Source organism: Plasmodium vivax, chromosome 1 (assembly GCF_000002415.2).
Source record: "Plasmodium vivax chromosome 1, whole genome shotgun sequence".
Taxonomy (NCBI): Eukaryota; Apicomplexa; class Aconoidasida; order Haemosporida; family Plasmodiidae; genus Plasmodium; species Plasmodium vivax.
In genome coordinates this window covers 527,459-544,593 of record NC_009906.1, presented here as the reverse complement: position 1 = coordinate 544,593, position 17,135 = coordinate 527,459, and the positions used below count along the sequence as shown (strand labels likewise).

General features: G+C 51.1%; 4 protein-coding genes across 4 annotated transcripts; 2 read left to right on the top strand and 2 right to left on the bottom strand.

The window, feature by feature from the left end:
- Nucleotides 1-1,904: 1,904 nt before the first annotated feature.
- PVX_088255 (hypothetical protein, conserved) lies at nt 1,905-6,218 on the bottom strand (the record flags this gene model as incomplete). The annotated part of the gene is made up of 6 exons (XM_001613460.1): nt 5,590-6,218; nt 5,263-5,413; nt 4,983-5,075; nt 4,714-4,854; nt 4,219-4,573; nt 1,905-3,274 (listed from the first exon to the last, which is right to left on the bottom strand). Exons 1-6 carry the CDS (start codon nt 5,640-5,642, stop codon nt 1,905-1,907), a joined length of 2,163 nt encoding a protein of 720 aa, XP_001613510.1. The 5' UTR covers nt 5,643-6,218.
- Nucleotides 6,219-6,609: 391 nt separating this feature from the next.
- PVX_088250 (AAA family ATPase, putative) lies at nt 6,610-9,513 on the bottom strand (the record flags this gene model as incomplete). Its single annotated transcript, XM_001613459.1, has 1 exon — nt 6,610-9,513. The coding sequence occupies one exon, from the start codon at nt 9,511-9,513 to the stop codon at nt 6,610-6,612; it is 2,904 nt and encodes a 967-aa protein (XP_001613509.1).
- An 833-nt stretch (nt 9,514-10,346) lies between these two features.
- On the top strand, nt 10,347-11,843 carry PVX_088245 (hypothetical protein, conserved; the record flags this gene model as incomplete). Its single annotated transcript, XM_001613458.1, has 2 exons — nt 10,347-10,620; nt 11,251-11,843. The coding sequence occupies 2 exons, from the start codon at nt 10,347-10,349 to the stop codon at nt 11,841-11,843; spliced, it is 867 nt and encodes a 288-aa protein (XP_001613508.1).
- Nucleotides 11,844-12,125: 282 nt separating this feature from the next.
- On the top strand, nt 12,126-17,094 carry PVX_088240 (hypothetical protein, conserved; the record flags this gene model as incomplete). The annotated part of the gene is made up of 10 exons (XM_001613457.1): nt 12,126-12,748; nt 12,857-12,944; nt 13,051-13,124; nt 13,315-13,379; nt 13,511-13,591; nt 13,914-13,994; nt 14,157-14,239; nt 14,495-15,095; nt 15,201-15,399; nt 15,525-17,094. Exons 1-10 carry the CDS (start codon nt 12,702-12,704, stop codon nt 17,092-17,094), a joined length of 2,889 nt encoding a protein of 962 aa, XP_001613507.1. The 5' UTR covers nt 12,126-12,701.
- Between the last annotated feature and the right edge of the window lie 41 nt (nt 17,095-17,135).

Genomic DNA, 17,135 nt, shown 5'->3' with positions numbered 1-17,135 from the left:
CTTCAAGGAGGCGCCTTTCCGCTCATGCTTTGCATTTGCACATATATATAATTGCACATATGCGTCTGTTTATATGTGCGTCCGTTTATATATAAATGAACACCTGCGCTCGCTGAGTATGCACACCTCACCCGTCCACCTTTACGGCCATCCGCGCGCAGCTACGCGTATGCACATACATACACATGTCGCTGTTCTTCTCATGGCACGTTCGCACAAAAAAAAGATCAAAAAAAAAAAAAAAAAAATAGAGCAACCGTAATGCGCAAAGCAAATTCGTGTTACAAAAAGTGCGCAGGTATACTGCGATGATGACTGTTCACGAAAGGGCAAGATGTAAATGAAAATGTAAATGTTAATTAATTTTGCCTTTTTGTTTCACTGTATTTTTTTTTTTCCCAATTGGCACATTAAATGAGTGTTTCAGCGGATGCGCAAAAATGTGGTTATATTTTTTTTAAAAAATTCCCAAGCATTGTCACCCTTTCGTGAGAATATTTTAAATTTATGGAGGCGAAATACTGCCCATTCTGTTTTATCACTTAGAAAAAATCTTGAAATTTGTTTTTTCTCCCCCACGTAATGCAAGGTAAAAGGTGCATACCATACCAGAGCGAAAAAGGGAGTGTACGTACATGCGCAGTTTCGCTTTTAACGAATTTTGCGAGTAATACATCACATGTATATGTACACGTGCAGATGTACACATGCTCGATATGCCCATCACATGCACGCACAAGGAGTCCAGTCCGCGAGAGGGAAACGGCTCCTGCAAACGCGCCTTCCTTCTGACTGCTCTTCCGCCTTGCGCAGTGCACTACTATGAAGGCATTGCGATGAGCGTAAAAATTGCCAAGCTATTCTACCTGATGGTCCTAGCACAGCACATGCGCTTATGGCACATGCGAGTATGCATGTGCGAGCGTTCTCCGTAGTGAAAGATATGTTTTTTCTAACATGCATTCCGCGCGTTAGCGTTTGAAAAAACGTTATTCACAGGGTAATTTGTTTTTCATTTTTATTTTTCATTTTTTGCTTTTCTTTTTTGCTTTTCTTTTTTGCTTTTCTTTTTTGCTTTTCTTTTTTGCTTTTTTAACTCACGGAGGGAGGAGGGGTGAAAAAGCAAAAAAATTGAGCACTTCAAAAATAACCCTTATGAGCCGTTCTAGCGGAAAGCTCCACACCACCTGCAGTGAGCTCACCAAAAGGATCACAAGGTAATCTAACATTTCAGCGAAATGTAATGCGCATTTTCTTTTTTTCCTCCCCCCAATTGTTGGCACCTTTTAAGCTTTACCTGGATTGTGCACAAGTGTACATACACTGCTCTGTATCATTTGTGGGTTGCCTTTTTTGTTTTGTTCCTGTGAGCAGTGTTTATGATTACGATTAAAACTTTTCACGAAGCAGAGGTCCCATTTTTGCGTACTTTCTCATTACCCAAAAGGGATACTCCGTTTGCATGCTTCCTCTTTTGGAAAGTCATTTCATTTAATGTTAATTTTTTTGGGGGATTCCAATAAGTAAGAACTGTTCATCAAAGCGTATTGCCTTTTCCCAAGGGTTGTCTTGCCGGCTATGCGGTACGTTCAGTCGAGTTACCACTCCGTGTGTTCATTTTTCGGGGGTCAACCCAGTTTGTCATTTTTTATTATGCGTCTGTTTTCCTCGAATTGGGTGGCTTCTGCGCATCGCGTTCTCTTCACCATGCGGGTAAAATTATTTTTCATATGATCCATATGTGTGTCTCCTCCCGAATATGTCTTTTTCGTAATGCTCGCACATGGGAATAATGCTGTCCGTTCTATGTGTGCCAAGTGTCGCGTTGCTGAGAATTTTTTTTTTTTTCCCCCACTGCACATGGTAGGCGTTCATTTTGGCTAGCTATCATTTGGCTAGCTCTATCATTCGGCTGGCTCAAGTTTTATCACCCGACGAAACGGCCGCTTCGATGTGCAACTATATGTCGATTCCCGTTTCTGCGTATGTAACACAGCTAAGTTCGAAACGCGTGAAAAATTGCTATACCGGTTCAACTCGTTTGCTGCGTTCTTTTTCGAGATTTCGTTATTCCCCCACACGAGGGTGCAACCACCGTTTGACGAGTCACTGAGGTTACCCCGGTGTGCAATATGATTTTTTTTTTTTTTTTTTCTTTTTTCGCTCGATTGCACCACTTTTTGCCTGAACAGGTCAGAAAAAAAAAAGTGTTCCCCATCCAAATCAATAGCTTTTTCATACCCCTCACTACGAATGAAGAACTGTATAAATTTTAGCTGCAAAAGAATAGCAACTTCGCAGGGATTATTAAAATACTGATTTTGCAAAACAATTGGAATGTTTAACTTTTTGAGCAAATTCTGCAGAAAGAAGTACTTATTTCGTATGTCCAATATGTTTGCATGTGTGAGTTGTTCTTGGGTTATGTAGCCATATCTGTAAAATATGAGAAAGATTTTTACGCAATCGGAAAAATCGTTAACAATGTGGGGGGTGCAGTTATCTGCTTCTTCCGCCTTGTCTTTGAAAAGGACATACGTTGCGAAGCTCTTCAATATGCAGTCCTTCCATTTGGTCTCCCCCCTTTTTTGTTCCTCCTCATTTGGGGAGTCATCCCCTCGGAGGTGTACTTCCTCCTTGTAATGTCCCCTCGGGGTGACGTCAAATGGGTTGCTCAGTGTCTCCCTGTGGAGGGGCAGCTGAAATTTCCGAAGCGTTTGGTTATACCAGTTTAACAAGGGAGCTGCTATTCTTGTCAAAATGGTGAACTCGAATTTGCAAAAAAGCTGTATTAACAAAATATGAATTTTTTTTTTTTTCTGTTCATATATATCTAGCGAAGAAACCATGGAGTAGTAATATGGGTTGTTTCCATAAATGATTGACAGAGCTTTTTCCAAATTTTGGATTGCACATTTTTTTTTCTTCGCTTTTGGAAATATGCCTTTAATTTCCACCTGGGGGTTGTAAAGCTGAATTAGCCTTAAAATTAAGTGCCCATTCTGTAGCTCTTCGTAAATGTTTTCTTCATTTATATTTTTTTTACTTAATTGGAGACTATTTAGCCAGTCGATGATCACCGAGATGGAGTAGATGTCCAGGCACTTGGTCTTCTGCAGGGTGTCTTTATTTTTGGCAAGCTGCGTCTGTTTCGTAATTTCGTTGTAGACGCGCCCCTTGTGTGCGCAGATGAGCGGCTTCATCGGGGCACCCGGGGGTACTCCTACCTCCGTAATGCACACGCGTGGAGCGGTGAGCAGTGCCCTCTCGGCTCCTCAAAAAGGCACATTCGCTGTAGCTGGATATGTGCGCATATGTAAGGAGGGGGGCTACCCACGTGAGGGTGAAGTAAAGGTATAGGTAAGACAGGATGATCCCTTTTTCCTCCCTATAGCGTAAAAAAAAAGAAAAATTACTTCCTTTTATTCTTTTTTATATTTATCCCCTACAAACACGACCATGCCGTGATGTGGCGCTCTAACATTTTTTATGAGGGTCTCACCATTTGAGGGGGCCAAAGTTGCTACTCGTTCATTTCACCAGTAGGGAGCAACACAGTTGGGGGGACAAAAAAAAAGGGGAAAAAAAAAGCGGAAAAAAAAAGGGGAAAAAAAAGGGGAAAAAAAAAGCGGAAAAAAAAAGGGGAAAAAAAAGGGGAAAAAAATCCTACATATGGCCATGCAAAAGCAAACACGGTGGAACAACAAAAAGGCAGCTCTGCGTCTGCGCGAGTAGGGAACTGAAACAATCCTTGCTCAAAAAATTGGAAATAATTCTTTGCGTGCGTTGTGCAGTGGAGGGGTATTTTTGCGTGGTCTGGACGAGATAACACACAAAATGGTAGTTCGCACGGGGGATTTTCAACAGGTTGGCCTATATATGGTATGCTGCCTTTTTTGCAAAGCAGTAAAGATAGTAAAAGTCGGGGGAATGCTTGTCTTCCCTTTTTTTTTTTTTTTTTTTTCTTCCATTTTGGAGAATATACTTAGCAGCTTCCCTCCAATGAGGTATAAATCGAACGGAACTTTTTTCCCTTTTTGGAGGGGCAACCAAACGGGAAGACAAACAGTTGGGAAAAAAAAAAAAAAATCGGTTCCCTTAAGTTCGCACTGTTGCACAACACATCGCTTCCTTTTTCTTCAATTTTTCGCGATCGTCTATCTGTTGGCGCCATGTTGCTTCGTTAGCGTCTGCTCGCACGTTCGCGGCTACTCCCACGTTTGCGGTTGCTTCCACGTTTGCGGCTACTCTCACGATCGCGGCTACCCTCACTTTCGCTGCTGCTGCTCCCCCCACGTTTGCGGCTTCCCTCACTTTCGCTGCTGCTGCTCCCCCCACGTTTGCGGCTACCCTCACTTTCGCTGCTGCTACGCCCACGTTTGCGGCTGCTCTCACTTTCGCTGCTGCTACTCCCACGTTTGCGGTTACCCTCACTTTCGCCGCTACTCCTCCCACTTTCGCTGCCCCCCGGTTGGTCCTTCTTCCGCTTGGACTTTTTTTTGAGGTACTTTTTAATTTCGCCGTAATTAATCTTGTACGCACATTCCATGCAGGCCCGGAGCTTCACCTTCGTCTGCAGTTGGGTGTAGGAGGAATGGCGTGGTAAAGCGGCGTGGTGTCGCGGCATGGTACAGCGGCATGGTACAGCGGCATGGTACAGCGGCATGGCAGTTGGTGTGGACGAGCCAAGTAGAGCCCACCCCCTTCGGTTACCTCCTTCTGGGTGCCCCCCTCCTCATAGCGAAACAGAAACTCGTACGTCTTCAAATCTGTGTTGTTGCAATCGTTGGAGGAACAAATCACGTGTCCCTTCCCGCAGACAATTTCGTCTTCCGTCCTCCACCTCAGGCCGATCTGCGTCCCGGTGGAATGATGCAAAGGGGAGGTGAACGAGTTAAGCGGTGAAAGAAGGGGAAAAAAAAAAACAAAGCAAAACAGCACGCTTAAAACGGACGCGCAAGACGACCCCGCATGGACCGAACCTGCTTCTCCTTGTATCCACTCAAGTAGCAGACGACGTATTTGTTGCAAATGCTCTTGTAGTATTTTTGCAGAAGGGAGTTATTTTCGCTGTCCTAAGAAGGGGGGCGGGGTGAACGGGTAAGAGTGATGATGTGCAGATGAGCGTTTCGTTTGGAGTCTCCAAACGGTTATCCACGCGTTTGTGGGCTCGTCCGTCTGGCCGCTAATCTAGCCGCTAATCGGGCCGCCAATCGGGCTGCCAATCGGATGCTGCTTCCCCCGCTGCTCCTTTCCGCTCACCGCGTCGTGCACAAACTGGTACTTCCTCTTCAGCACGTCGTAGTCGTCCAGGTACTTCCCCTGGTCGCTTTCCATTTTGGTCTTCTGCAGAGAGCGCAGGGACATCATCAGTTTGTGCCTCTCCATGGGGCTCATCCCATCGAACATTTTCCTGCGAGAAGGGGGTGGGGGGGGTCAGTTGAAAGTGGTTCAGTTGATTGGGTAGGAAGATGTAGGTATGCCGCATGTGCAGCATCGGGGTAGCCGAAACGCTCTTCCGCTTCTGCAAAGCAGACGAGTGCAATCTCTCCTGCGCCTGCACGCTTTGCTGCACGCTTTCCTGCTCACTTCGGAATTTGGTAGCCGCCCAAATTAACATAACTCTTCGAATCGGACGCCATGGTGGAACGCGTGCAAAGACAAGTCTCACTGGGGGGTGTGGGATGCGGGCCGGTTGGCCGTTCCCTCCTACTGAAGGGGCATCCACAAAAGGGGAGAAACGCTACTTCTTAACGCCGAGGTCTGAGCGGTAAAAACGAATTGGCCCTTCCCCCCACAAACTGATGGAGCACCATTTTACGCACACAGGTGAGGAAGCCCCACAAGTAGTATTTTCAGGGGGAAGCAAAACGGGTACGAACTACAGTGCTGAGCCAATGGTGTTAATTAAAAAGGGCCAAGTGCCGAAAGGGGGAGGCTCGCCAATCGGTATGCTACGCCCACGCGTTAAAAAGTTAATTTGCAGGGGGGGAGAAAAAGGCATCGCGGAGGGTGACAAACGGGAAAAAGGAACTCAATTCGCGTCGCTCCAATTGGCTTCTCCTCCGTGTTACTCTTCTTTCCCTTTTACCGCGCCCCCATTCAGCGAAACGCCTTGATGGACGCCCACCTCAGGAGTAAAAAAAAAAAAAGGGAAATTCAAAGTTTTTCGTTGCCTTGCCCAGTTTTAGCGCAACGGGTGACAACCAGGTGGGGGTGAAAAAAAAAATAAAAAAAAAAAAAAAAAAAAAAAATAATAAAAGCCCCTGTGCAAACCCACCTACTTCCTACCCACTTCTAATTACTAATTACTAGTTGCTTCCCACTGCTGCCGACCTGCCGAACACGCCTATCTCGGCACTTCGCTCCGTCTTCAGCCGTTCGCCCTTTTGGCGGCCCAGAGAAGGTCCTGCACGCTGATCCCGTCGTTCGGGTCTCGTCCTGCGGGGGGGCACAAATGGCGCATGTTCGGTTAGCCCCTGCGCAATTGTTCACTTAGCGCAAGTTATTCATTTTGCGCTTATTTTATTGTGCAGTTATTTCCGCTTATTTTTCGCTTATTTTCATTTCCCTTTTACGTTTTGCTAACCACCTCTCTCCCCTCTGCGACTAACCTGCGCAGGCGAGCGCCCTCCGCACGCGCCGAGCCACTGCGTCTCTGCACAAATTCGAAACGCACAGCGGAGTGAGCCTCCCCTTGCGGCGCAAAATGCATTCCCTAAAAAAGTGCTCAAATTCGAAGGAGAGGACCAACCTATCCGCATGCACGTTAAACCGTTGGAGGCAACTGTGGAGCAATTTGAGCACATCACTGTCTCGCCACAGGTGAAACTCCTTTGTGCGGAACACATGCCGCAGACGGTGATCCACCAGCAAATTAGAATCTACATTGGTAAGCTCCGTAGTGGTTGCCACGATTAACACCTTCCCAGTAGTCCCTCTCTCCATTACCCACTTGTTCTGAAAATGAATTCTGTCTAAGTGTTGGTAGAAGCACAGCTTTAACCTCTCCGTGAATTTGCTCACCCCATGGGATGAAGACCCCCTAACGCTGCAACATATAGTTTCGATCCCATCAAACAGAATGACGCATGGCCCTACCCTCCCTCCTGCATACACAAAAATGTCATTTAGGAACTTTTCCGATTCTCCCATTATTTTGTTAAATACCTGCGAGCAGTTGATCAAAATGGAGGTGCAGTTACATTCGTCGATGAGCCTTTGCGCTAGGAAGGTTTTTCCAGAGCCGCTCTTCCCATGAAGGAGGATGCCCGTGGGGGGTTCCGCGGGGCGCGCCCTACCAGGGGGGCCCTTCTCACAGGTGGGGTTCGCCTTGAAGCGGCGTAGAACCTCTGAGCGAAGCTTGCCTACCAGCTCCTCCTCCGCGATGACCCCGTCCAACCCGTGAGGCTCTCCACTGTTCGTGCCGCTTTTCGGGTGGCCGCCATCCGAGTGGCCGCGCTTCTCCCCCGTGTACAACTCAACCTCGTGCGTGCGGATGACCGCGTGCGACTCGCTCTGCAGGTTCAGCGTCTTGTGGAAGAAGTTCCCCTCGGGGGGGGCCCCGCCCCGCGCACGCAAGAGTTTGGGGTGGTCCAGCAGATTGGGCAGGCCGCCCACACTAGGCAGTTCGTCCACACTAGGCAGTCCGCCCATACTAGGCAATCCGCTCATTTGGGGCAATCCGCTCATTTGGAGCAATCCGCTCATTTGGGGCAGTCCGCCTCCCCCCCGCACCGCATGATTAAACCTCTCTCGACACTCGTCCCTGCAGAGCTTCTCCAAATCCGCTTTGCTAAAGCTGGTGGTCATTTGGGCCACTCGTTGGAGGTCCCCCTTGGGGCACTTCACCCCCTTCTCTTTAAACAGGTGGGCCAGGTACTGGCGTCTCTGCGCCTCGCGCAGGAAGGGGGGCAGCTCGAAGGCGGGGAACTCAAACGTGGCGCAGTTGGAAAGGAGTTCGCTCAGGGGGTTCACGCCAAGGGGATTTGGTACTCCCCCGGCCGCTACTCCCGCCGCTCCCCCCGCCGCTAATCCCGCCAACTGCTGCGGGGCCAGAACAAACGCGTGCACATTCAAATTCAGCTCCCTCCACAGGAACACATATTTGAGCAGCACCTGCACGATGCAGCTCCTCCTCAGGGGGGGCATTCCCAGGTCGGTCAGTTTGTCTAAATTTTTTATTAACAGGAAGGAGGGGCCCCCGTTGAAGAGGTTCAGTCCGCTCGCCCGCTTGCCCGCCTTAGCCATTTCAACCATTTCAACCATTCGGGGGCTTTTCCGTGGCGCCTCTTCCCCCCTCCGTGCAAGCCGCCTCCCCAGTTGACTAGACTCTACCAAGCCAGACACCCCCCTGAGCAGCTGCTTCTTCCAAACGAACTGTTTCACGAGAGCTATTCTGGTGACGGCTAGTAAGATGTACTCGAGGTTTTCATTGCAAGGATCTATGTTTTGAAGGCCCCCTCTCCGCTGCGTCAGTCCCCTCACCGCTTCTTCCTTCTGAGTGAGTTGGCTCAAATTTGGGTAAAGTACCTTCTCCACGTATGGCCTACCTTTCCGAGCTTCACCCTGAGCGGTTCTTTGCATGCTACTCCCCCCCATCGAATGGACGGCATACCCGCAGTCGCTCACGATGGGGCTGCGCCCATACTGACCCAGATCAACCATGAACACCCGATCACTGGCATAGAAAAACGGAAAGGAACGAAAAACGTCTTCTAAAAATTTTTCCCTTTGGCTCCCCTCCCTTCCAAAGAGAAGGTACAAATTGGTGTTCATCTGATTGGCTGCCTTTCTCTTGAAAAAGGAGTTCCACAATTCTACATCAAAAATTTTAAAATTTTTTATTATGAGAAAGGTGATTATCTTTTTGGCTTGCTGCTTGTACACGGGGCCGCTCTTTCGGAGGAACCTCCGTAGCCACGCCTTGGACGCCCTTCGGTAGTGCTTCGCCCTGGCGGCGGCGTCGAACAGGCGCGCCGCTTCGCGCGATTTGTCCGCTTGGCCCGCTTCGTTTGATTCGTTCACTTCGTCCGCTTCGCCCGCTTCTTTCACTTCGTTCGATTTGCCCGCTTGGTTACCCCCGTCTGCGAAGGCTCTGGGCTTGAACCCCCGTCTGCTCCTTCTCTCCAACGATTTTGCCTCCCCCATGCGCCTTTCATTTTTGAGAAAGCGTCTGTTTACAGTGCGGGTCTCCCCCCCGAGGGTGCCAGCCACCATGGGAGAGGCACCTCCCGCGTGTTCATCTCTCCGCCTGCATGCTCCCCTTAGCCGCTCTGCACGTCCCTCCTTCTGCAGGCTCTCCATCACACTCAGGAGACACTCATCGCAGGTCAAATCTTTTACCCATTTGTAGTTGACAGCCTTCTTCAAAACGGTCCTTTGGTATTCATTTGAGGAAGCCCCCCTCGAACTTCCCTCCGCGTTACATTTTCGCATGTAGGAGAAGGACTGACTGCTGCTGCAGTACACGCAGAGGTTTTCTATCGGCGGCTCGTTTGGGGATCTCCTCATTTTTGTCTCTCAACGGTGTTAAGGTGGCGGGCGAGGCAATTCCGCTGGGAGAGGCAGTTCCGCTGGGAGAGGCAGTTCCGCTTCCGCTGCTGCTTCTGCTTCTGTTTCGCTTCTGCTTCTTCTGCTTCTTCTGGTACTTCCCCTTAACCCATGCCACACACGCAATGCATCGATTTGCCAAAAAAACAAACCCACGCAGGGGCTACCGTCAGATAAAAAAGTAGAAGAAATGTGGCAACCCGCCTACAATTCACACCCCTGCGTTTTGCTCCCCAGGACCATTCGTGTATGTGCACCCAACGGGAGAAGTTCATACGCCAGTGCGTTCTTTTGCGGGGTTGAAAAAAAAGAGAAAAAATTACCTGAACAGGGCAGGTGAAAACTTACAACTGCACGGTTAACTTTGCGCGTAGGGGAGGAAAAAAAAAAAAAAAAAAAACACATTCCAAGAGTGAACGGCTTTTGCCCGAATGGGGATAACCTGTGGAGGGAAGAACCCCGCAGTTAAGCAAACATAACCCTGTCAAGTGGGAAAAACAAACAAACGAGCAAAGCGGCGCGAAACGAAGCGAGGTGAAACAAGGACATATAACTAATGCAATGCGGTAGGAGAGACTTCTCACGGAGAGGCAGCCCCGCGAGTGAAATGAAACGACGCAAAGGGGGTTGTAGCGCGCGGGGAAGGGCTCAACTGTGACATGGCGCGTCACACTCAAATGGGGAAGTAGGAGCACGGGGGGGAGAGGCAGACGAGGAAGCAGACGAAGAAGGTGAAGAAGTAGACGACTACAAACCTAAGAGTGCCGCTTGACCACACCCCCCGCTAGCCAGCCATGAAAACAAAAAAGACGGCGCGCCAAAGCGCCAGGCAGATCGCAGGCCGCCTCAAACAAATCGAACGGGAGTGTCGCCAATTAAGCAAACACATTAGGAGAGTAGGAGAAGAGAGGAAGTCATTCGAATTAACCACCGCGTTGCTGAAGAAGTACCACTCGTACGTGGATAGTAATTTGATGAACGACCTCTCCATTTTCCCCTCAAGCAGTGCCTTTGTAAAGAGCTGTGGGATTGTTTTTTCATCGAAAACGGTTTGGGAGGACCCAGACGGTGCCACTGAGGATGGGTGGTGTAGTGCCTATGCGGAGAGGCGTCATTCGGACTGCTCCATGGGGGGGTCCCACATAATCGGGGAAGAGGCGCTTCACGGTAGGAGCAAACATCTGTTGAGTGAGGGGATCCCCCCAGGGGTCGGCTATTCAGATGTGTGTAGTTCCCCAGGTGGCGTTTCCCCATTTGGGAGTAACCAATTATCCGGGAGGAAGCCCCAATGCAGGGTGGCCACTTCTCCCCGGGAGGGAACGAGTTGGAGCGACTGCTCGGGGGGCACGCATGGTGAGGGTGGCGGTGAGTTGGGCCAAAAAGTGAGAAGGAAGGGGAGAAGGCGCGAAAAAAAAAGCTCCACGGTTAGGCCAACCCCATCGTACTACTCTGCTAAGCGGGGAAAAACTCCCCCCAGCGGGCTCCTCCACCCTTTTGAAGAGCACACAAACGGAGCAAACAAAGAGGGCACTCCGCAAAGGGGAAGGCATGACGAGCGGAGCGTGCCCAACGAGTTGAGTCACTTCACCGTTGCGCTTAGAAGTGTCGACCAGAGAAGGGGCGAAAAATGTGCGGCGTCCCCGTTGCAGCCAGGGGGGGGACAATCCACACCCCGTGGCGGTCCACACGACGATGTAGAAGAAGATGGCGATGACAATGGCGATACCGTTGGCCAAACTGATGGGAAGGAAGAACCGCACAGCAGAAGCCCCCCCGACTCGTGCATTAACTCTATGGGAAAGGGAAAGGTCCTCTCCTCCTTCATTAACAAAACTGAGAGCAAGTGCAACCCCTTTTACCACTTCGTAAGCAATGTGAGGAGGCTTTTCTCCCTCGGCGAAAAGGAGGAAGAACCAAACGAAAGGGGAACAACTGACGAAGGGAAAAGCGAACGCATGACCCCCTTCAAATTTCGATGCCTAGTTAAGGCCAAAAGAATTGTCCTTTACACCTGTGTGTGTCCGCAGTGCGAAAAGAATTTTTACCTTTTGATGAGGAGGAGCGGCAGGGGGAAGGTCGCGCCCAGGGTTTTGCCCCCCGCCCAATTTGCCGCTGTGATTTCCCACTTGAGGGAGCAGAGGGGGGGCATCCCTCACATGGACATCCCTCACATGGACGTCGCTCACCTGGCCCCCCACGAAGCTGGCGAGCACTTTTGCAGCTGCTACGTGGGGATGGACGAGGGGGGCGGCGGCCTCTTCGGCGACGCCGATGTGCTGGCCTACCTGTGAGGGCGCGCGGGCGGGCAGAGAAGCGGTGCCAAGGTTACGAAGTTTACGAAGCTTGCCCAGCTTGTCCCGCCACCCCTACCGCTGCTCACCGCCCATCGTGCAAGCCCTTGACAACCCCTCAAAAAAAAAAAAAAAAAAAAAAAAAAAAGACCGAGCAGTTTTACCCCAATGTACCTACCACGCATTTTTTTTTTTTTTTTTTTTTTTTTTTTTGTCCCAATTTGTATTTACTGCTCGTGTAGCATACCAATGGCTCACTTTTTTTTTCCCTTTATTTTGTCTAAGCTACCAAAGCGTCATTCGCGCATGTCTAAATGTTTTTTTAAATCCCTTGAGCGCTCTTCCTTCTTTTGTTTCCGTATGTGTTAACGTTGCTGCTACCGCATGGCTAGACAGGAGTGACCGATCTGTAAAGCTGCCAACTTTTGCGATGCCCCACGTTTGGCTAAACTTCCCCCCCTGTTGGTTACTCCTCCCAGCGGGACCATCTCAGTGAAGGCCCTCTGCACTTCCGCGACACGCTCGGTTGAGAAGATCGTGGCAGAAAAGAAAAAGTCTGCGCCCCTTCGTTAGAAGGTCACGGGTGTCTTTCAAGACGACCATCAAGATAGTTCCTTTTTTTATTTATTCATTTGTTTTTTATTCCCTTGGTGACAGCTCGCCGAGCCATTTTTTGTCTACGTCCTTTCGGGGAACCCCTCTCAGGGCGCATTTGCACCTGCGGTTGAGGCTGCTCCTTTTTTCCGGACCAAAGCGGTTGCACAGCGAAGCAGGTTGCCCGTTCGCCTCCCCCCAAAATAAAACACACAGCGAAACGAAAGGAAGCGCAACACCTCCCATTCAACATGCGCACTCCCAATGGAAACGGGCCAGCTGAAGCTCTTCCTCTTCTCCTTGCTTGTGTGGTAACGCACCCCGGGGAGAGACTCACTAGTGCAGACGATTTAGCTGTTTGCATTTCTCCCTCTTCATGGTTGCCCCCATCTCACCGATGCCTTCCCCCCCCCGTCCAGCCTCTTCGCAGCGCTCACCTTCTACAAACGCTTCAGATACACCTTTTATAGAAACTATGAGGAGCAGAAGCTGTCTCTCTACTCGGAGGTACCTCCCCCGTGGACCGACGTGACCTAAGTGAAGAGGCACCACTCCCTCTCTTTTGCAATTTCAACCCTACTGATGGTGCCTCTTCACTTTCCCCAATCCACAGGAATCTTTTTATTTCTCCTTTTTTGATGACATTGTTAAATCGGAGACCTACCTGGAGGGCCTCAAGCTGCTGCTGTACGTTTCGGAGTTGGGGGGGCCGTCCAGCGGTTACCCGGCAGCGGTTACCCGGCAGCGGTTACCCGGCAGCGGTTACCCGGCAGCGGTTACCCGGCAGCGGTTACCCTGCAGCGATTACCCCACACTGCTCTCCTCTCACTGCTCACTCTCACTGCTCACCTGTCGCTGTGCACTTCCCACCCCCCAGACGCGATGACCGGAGCGAGTACCCCAACACGATCAATGCCATTCGGCGCTTCAACATTTACCCCGGTGGGCAGCAATTCCAGGAGGGGTCCTCCACGCATGAGGGGGTCTACCACGTATGATGGGTTCCACCCACCATGTGCACACAACTGGGGCTTCCATCCCATAGACATGCCTCCCCTCCTTTCCACCTTTAGAGGTTGTCCTCGGAACAGTCTGGAGGGTGTTTAACTTAAAGGAGAGCTTCCTAACTCCCTTCAATTTTTACGTCTACGCAGGTAGGTCCACGCGGGGGGGGATGAGGCAGCGTGCCGTTCTTCGTTTCGTTCCTGCGTATGGGCAACAGGTGTAGTTGCTTCAGTGCAGAGGTGGGTCTGCTTTACTCCTTCTTTCCTTTTTCTTTCCTTTTTTTCCCCTTTCAGTTCTGCTTTCCCAGGCTGCCAGCGTCAGCACTTTGTTCTTTTTCGCCGTTTACTTGGGTAAGAAGGGGGACTCCCAAAAGGAGAGGAGTGACTATCCTTTTCTCCTCCCTAAAAAGATTGGAGTGCCTTTTTTCTCCCCTCTCACTGCTCCACCCCTTTTGTCTACCCCCCTCCTCAGGACGGTCCTACATCTCGGGCGCCATTTTTTTGATGCTCTTTTTTTCCTGCTATAGGGAGAAGTTCATCATGCGACTGTCAGGTGGGTTTTTGGAGTGGCCCCCCCGGGGGAGGCATCACGGCTAAGCGGTGCTAACATGCGAAGCGGCGCCATTCTGCTAAGCGGTGCCAATTGCTAGACTGTGCCATTACTAAGCGGTTCCAATCGCTAGACTGTGCCAACGTAATGCCCCCCCCCCTGCAGCGTTCCCACTGAGAGAGAACTTCGCCTCAGTCTACATGTGGTGCAACATCCTACTCATTTATGCGATTCTGCGGGAGAGGAAGGTGACGGAGGAGAGGACCAAGCGAAATAGGCGGGTTTACCCCCTTTGTGGGTGTGTCTACCTACGATATGGGGATCACCTAACTGGCATCTCCCCTTCCCTTGATGCCCTCACCGCTTTCACATTGGACTCTCCCCCCCACCCACATGTGCAGAGGAAACGTAGCACCTATCCCGCCAATCTCGCCCATATCGCTTACACCCCTTACCCCGCCTGCCTCTTCCTGTCCTCCTTCCTCTTCTTCATCACCTGGCAGTTTTCCGTTTTCGTGACGCTGACCCACGTGGTGGCTCTGTTCGGGCTGGACCTCCTCGGATTTGACATTCAGAAGGAGTTGCGCAGCATCCTCTTGACCTTCTCCTGCTCTTATGTAGCTTCTCTGGTGGCGACCTTCTTCCCGCGTTATTTGATGTGCACCTATTTGCCATTCGTTCTGGCGGCGATCATTACCACGAATGCAATTTACCGAAGGGGTGGCGGTAGTACCAGTGGGGGAAGAGGCAAACCAGCTCCTAACCAAAGGGATGGTGCCCCTTGCACACTGCCCCTCCAGTTCCCACACTTTAGAAGCCGAGTGATGTTCGTGCTGAAGAAGGGGGTCACGTCCATAGTGATCTTCCTCCTACTCCGACTGACTACCTTAGGAATGGAAAAGGATGACTCGCACGTTCTGTCTCTTCTAAAGGTGCGTCTGCATCTGGGTAGCCACAATTTCGACAGCATGATCTACAGTGTGGGTTCAGAATTTAACCCGTTCACCAGACACATGTTCGGCATGATAAGGGAGACCTCCCTCTTCGACTACTTCGTCTTCTTCAGTGTGATTCTGCTGATTTGCGCGGCGAATTGGGTTGCAGGTGTTTGGCGAGGGGGGGGAAGAGGCAACCAAGGAGGAAGCGGTGGCGAAGGAGGAAGCGGCGAACGGGGAGGGCGCAACAAACTGGGCGGCCGCTCCAACACAGGGGGTGACCACCTCGAAGCCTTCGAGGCGCATTTCCTCTACGTGGTGATCCAGTTCATCTGCTTCGCCCTGCTGGCGCTCATGATCTCTCGGCTGCGCGTCCTGGCCCTGCCGCTGATGTGCCTGCTCAGCAGCCTGGTGGGGTCTCCCCACCTGCTCGGGGACGTCTACAGGGTGACGCGGCAGAATCTCCGTCTCGGGTAGGGCAGTCTCCGCAGAGCGGTGAGCGGTACGACGCTGAGCGGTAGTCCGCTTTACGAAGGACCGCTTAACCATACACCGCTTAACCTGCACCGCTTCACGATGTACCGCTTCCCCACCGCAGGCCCGGCAAGAAGGGGCTGTCCCGCCTGGTCATCCAGGCGATATGCCTGCTCGAGTGCGCCTACCCATTCGCCAAGTACTTCCCAACGTACGAGTACCTCAACCTGGCGGGAGACGACCCAGTCAACATCCAGAAGAACCTAGATCTGGTTGTGTGGCTTCGGCAGAACCTAAAGGAAGGAGAACCCATTATCACGGACATCCCTACATCTAGCTTCCTCCGATCGACCACCAACTTCAAAATGGTTCTGAACCCACATTACGAAAATGTAGCCATGCGAAGGAGAGTACAAGACTACTACATGTTTTCTTCGTGCCTACCCTTTAGTGATGCGAAGAGGTACTACTACGACCGATATAAGGTCCGCTACTTCGTGGCCAACATTTATAGATGCGCTTCTACATCTAGCCAAGTCACAAACGCTTTCAACGTTGCCGAATTCGTGGGTTCTAATTATGCCAGATGTAGACACAAAACGAGCATGAAGTTCTGCCAGAGGGTTCTGTACGACGATAGGAATTATAAGACCCTCTATAGAAACGGAAAGTTCAGCGTCATTTATTTTGATCCCATAGATGTGAGGGATGATTCCCCGTATGAGCGGTTCGACGAGGGGAAGTACGCAGATGTGAAGTTTTATATCCCCTGGCTAGCCAGATGCATGCAGACGGATTCGAAGTGTCAAGAACACGTTGTGGACGTGGCTAGGTCCCACCTAGATATCCTCAGATACAGCAAAATTGGGTTCGCCCTCTACCAGTTTGTGGAGAGGACCTTCCTATCGGGGCAAACTTCAGATTCATTCGGGGGGGCTGATCTTCTCCCCGTGGGGTCCCACCCCCCCGAAGAAGCACCCCACGGGGGGCACAACCTGCACACGATTTTCCACCTGGCCGAGTTCTACGACTACGATGTGCTCGACAAGAGGAAGGCGGGCGAGCTGTACAGGCGGGCCATCCAGCTGATCGCGCGAGAGGAGCGAGCCAAGCGAGCTCAGCGAGTAGACCAAGCAGATCAAGCGGATCAAACCGATGGAGCCGACCGAGCCGATCACCCCCCCTTGACCGTCCCCCCACTCGTCCCCTTCGTCCCCATAGCTAAACGCATGCAGATGCTCACCTCCTACATCTACTTCCTCCTGGACACGGCGCCCTCCGCGGGCCGGGCGGACATCCTGAATCTGTATGAGAACCTGCACCTCCTTGTGCTCGTCGCGGGTTCTGCGCTGGACGACGGGTTCTACTACGAAGGGGGTGAAGCGGTAGGGTGGGGCGACCCCTCCATTCGAGGCTCACCTCCAGCGGATCCACCACAGGCGAGTCAAACGATCAGAAGAACATTCAACGCAGGGGACCTCGACCAAGTGGTAACTCTCCTCTGCGAAAATGCAGTCTACCTCTACAGAATTAAAGGAGAGAACCCAAGGTACGTTTCTATTTATAAAAAAATGTGGCGGCTGGTTCTGCGCGTCTCCCACATGGATGAGTGCGTCTTGCGGAATTATCATTTGCTGGAGGGCAGGCGGCTTGGCCTCCTGGACTACCTGGCCTTCTTCTACCTCTACCGGTGAGGGGCAGAAATGGATGGGAGGCGCTGACGAGCGGCATAGGA